Raw genomic sequence first — 2,196 nt, forward strand, 5'->3', positions numbered from 1 at the left:
ACTATAGAAACATAATTTAATCTATGAATGAATGAATTTGTTCATACAAACTTTATTTTATTTACAAAAGTTTAATTTGACCTACTTCTGAATCAATTAATTGGTGGCATTTTAGAGTCATTATCAAACGAAACTTTTTATGCCACAAATTATACTCATGCCACCTGTGCTGTATAACTTGCTTTGTGTTGATAAAGTTTACTCCTTTTAATAGCATAATTCACTCATGCAATGACATGCATTTTTTATGTAGATTTAATTTTTTATTTTAAGAAAACCCTTGATGACGCACATCACACTTATATGGTACTTTTCCATAATGAATAGCTTCATGTTGATTTTTGGTAAATCCTTGTAACAAACTTTCTATGACACACATAACACTCATGTAACCTTTTGTGCTGAATGAATTGTTTTATGTTGCTTTAGGTTACTCTTGGTAGTCAGCTTTTTATGACAGACATCACACTTATATAACTTTCATATTGAATTGCTTTATGTTTGATTAAAGAAGAACTGGTAATAAACTTTTTATGGCACACATCACATTCATGGTTCCTCTCTCCTGTATGAATAGCTTTATGTAAATTTTTTATGACAAACATCACACTCATGAGGCTTTTCCACTGAATGAATTTCTTTATGTATCTGTATGTTCGACTTTCTAGAAAACCTTTTATGGCTTATGTGACTTAAAAGCAGAATGAATTACTTTATGTCTAATTAGAGAAGAACTGGCAGTAAACTTTTTATGGCACACATCACAGTCATATGACTTTCGTGCTGAATGAATAGCTTTATGTTTAATTAGAGAAGAACTGGTAACTAATTTTTTATGGCACACATCACATTCATATAGCAACTCTTCTGAATGATTAGCTTCATGGTGATATAGGCGAGTCCTTGTTGCAAATTTTTTATGACATACATCACACTCATGTGCATTTTCTGCTGAATGAATTGTTTTATGTTTGGTTAGTCTAAACTTTCTTGCAAACCTTTTATGACACACATCACACTCATGTAGCTTTTCTCCTGAATGAATAACTTGATGTTCTTTTAGAGCATACCTTCTTGTAAACTTTTTATGACACACATCACAGTCATGTGACTTCTCTTCAGAATGAGTTAAATTATTTCTTTTCAAATGAGCACTTCTAGAAAAAATTTTATCGCATAGATCATGCTCATTTAATCTTACATCTGTGTGTGTTTCTTCACATTTTACTAGAAGACTTCTATGCTTTAAAATAGTTAAGTTTTGATTGTTACATTTCTGTAACAACTCTGACTGATCAAATATTGAATTATCCATGTTTATAAACGTATCCTTGACCTCTTCTATATTATTTAATATCTCTGTCTTTATGTGAGAAAGATTTTCATTTAGATTTGCCACTGGCAAAAAGTTTACTTCTACTTTTAAAACATCAGGTTTTACATCTTCAAAAGATTTTTGGTCTTCACTTGTTTTAAATTCTGATAGTACATCAGGATTTTTGTTTTCAGATGTGGAAAATAAATGTGGTTTTGTGTCATAAAAAGATGAACATTCTGTAAATCCCTCTGGGTTTATGTTTCCAGTTGAAATTACATTGGCAATATATGCATTGGTTTTCTCAGATTGTTCATGTTTCACTCCTAAAATACTTGGTAATTCTTTTAAATCAGCTGCTCTTTCTTCCATTTCTTTAGCTGAAAGAATGATTTTAAAAAAAAATGAAATAATATCTCTAGACAATAATAAATATGGGACAGGGTGGCCTAGTGGTAGAGAGTTAGACTGCTAACCAGAAAGTCTCAAGTTCGAATTCAGGTTCAAGTTAGTAGAACGTCCCTGAGTACACTCAGCTCTTATGGGTACCTAACTCATGTTAGGGAAAGTAAAGGTGGCTGGGCATAGTGCTGACCCAACTATCCCTTCATATGCAGAGGTTACAGAAACAGATGAACTCTACTTCACATGCCCATAGATAATCAGGTTTGAAAGGGAACTTTACTTTTACAAAAATAATACTTTTTTTTTCAGAAATATGTATGCTGACATAAGCAGTTAATGATAGGGTTAGTTGTTTTTCAAATTAAGCTTTAACATATACATGCAACAACATGTCAAAATAATTACAAATACCAGATTAAAGGAGATATAATGATACAAATGTATAAAGCTATATAAATACAGAAACAACGTTGCTA

General features: G+C 31.2%; 1 protein-coding gene across 1 annotated transcript; it reads right to left on the bottom strand.

Annotated features, from left to right (window-relative positions):
* Nucleotides 1-268: 268 nt before the first annotated feature.
* LOC131957319 (zinc finger protein 233-like) lies at nucleotides 269-1,687 on the bottom strand. Its single transcript, XM_059322051.1, has 2 exons — nucleotides 1,071-1,687; nucleotides 269-401 (listed from the first exon to the last, which is right to left on the bottom strand). The coding sequence occupies exons 1-2, from the start codon at nucleotides 1,685-1,687 to the stop codon at nucleotides 269-271; spliced, it is 750 nt and encodes a 249-aa protein (XP_059178034.1).
* Nucleotides 1,688-2,196: the final 509 nt, after the last annotated feature.

This window comes from Physella acuta, unplaced genomic scaffold (genome assembly GCF_028476545.2).
Source record: "Physella acuta isolate Inbredline_101_S28 unplaced genomic scaffold, ASM2847654v3 ptg001232l, whole genome shotgun sequence".
NCBI lineage: Eukaryota > Metazoa > Mollusca > Gastropoda > Physidae > Physella > Physella acuta.

Coding starts and splice junctions, on each gene's coding strand:
- LOC131957319 (XM_059322051.1), bottom strand. CDS start 1,687: ATGGAAGAAAGAGCAGCTGATTTAAAAGAATTACCAAGTATTTTAGGA. Junction 402..1,070: donor CATAAAAAGTTTACAAGAAG/GTATGCTCTAAA, acceptor CAATTCATTCAG/CACAAAAGGTTACATGAGTG.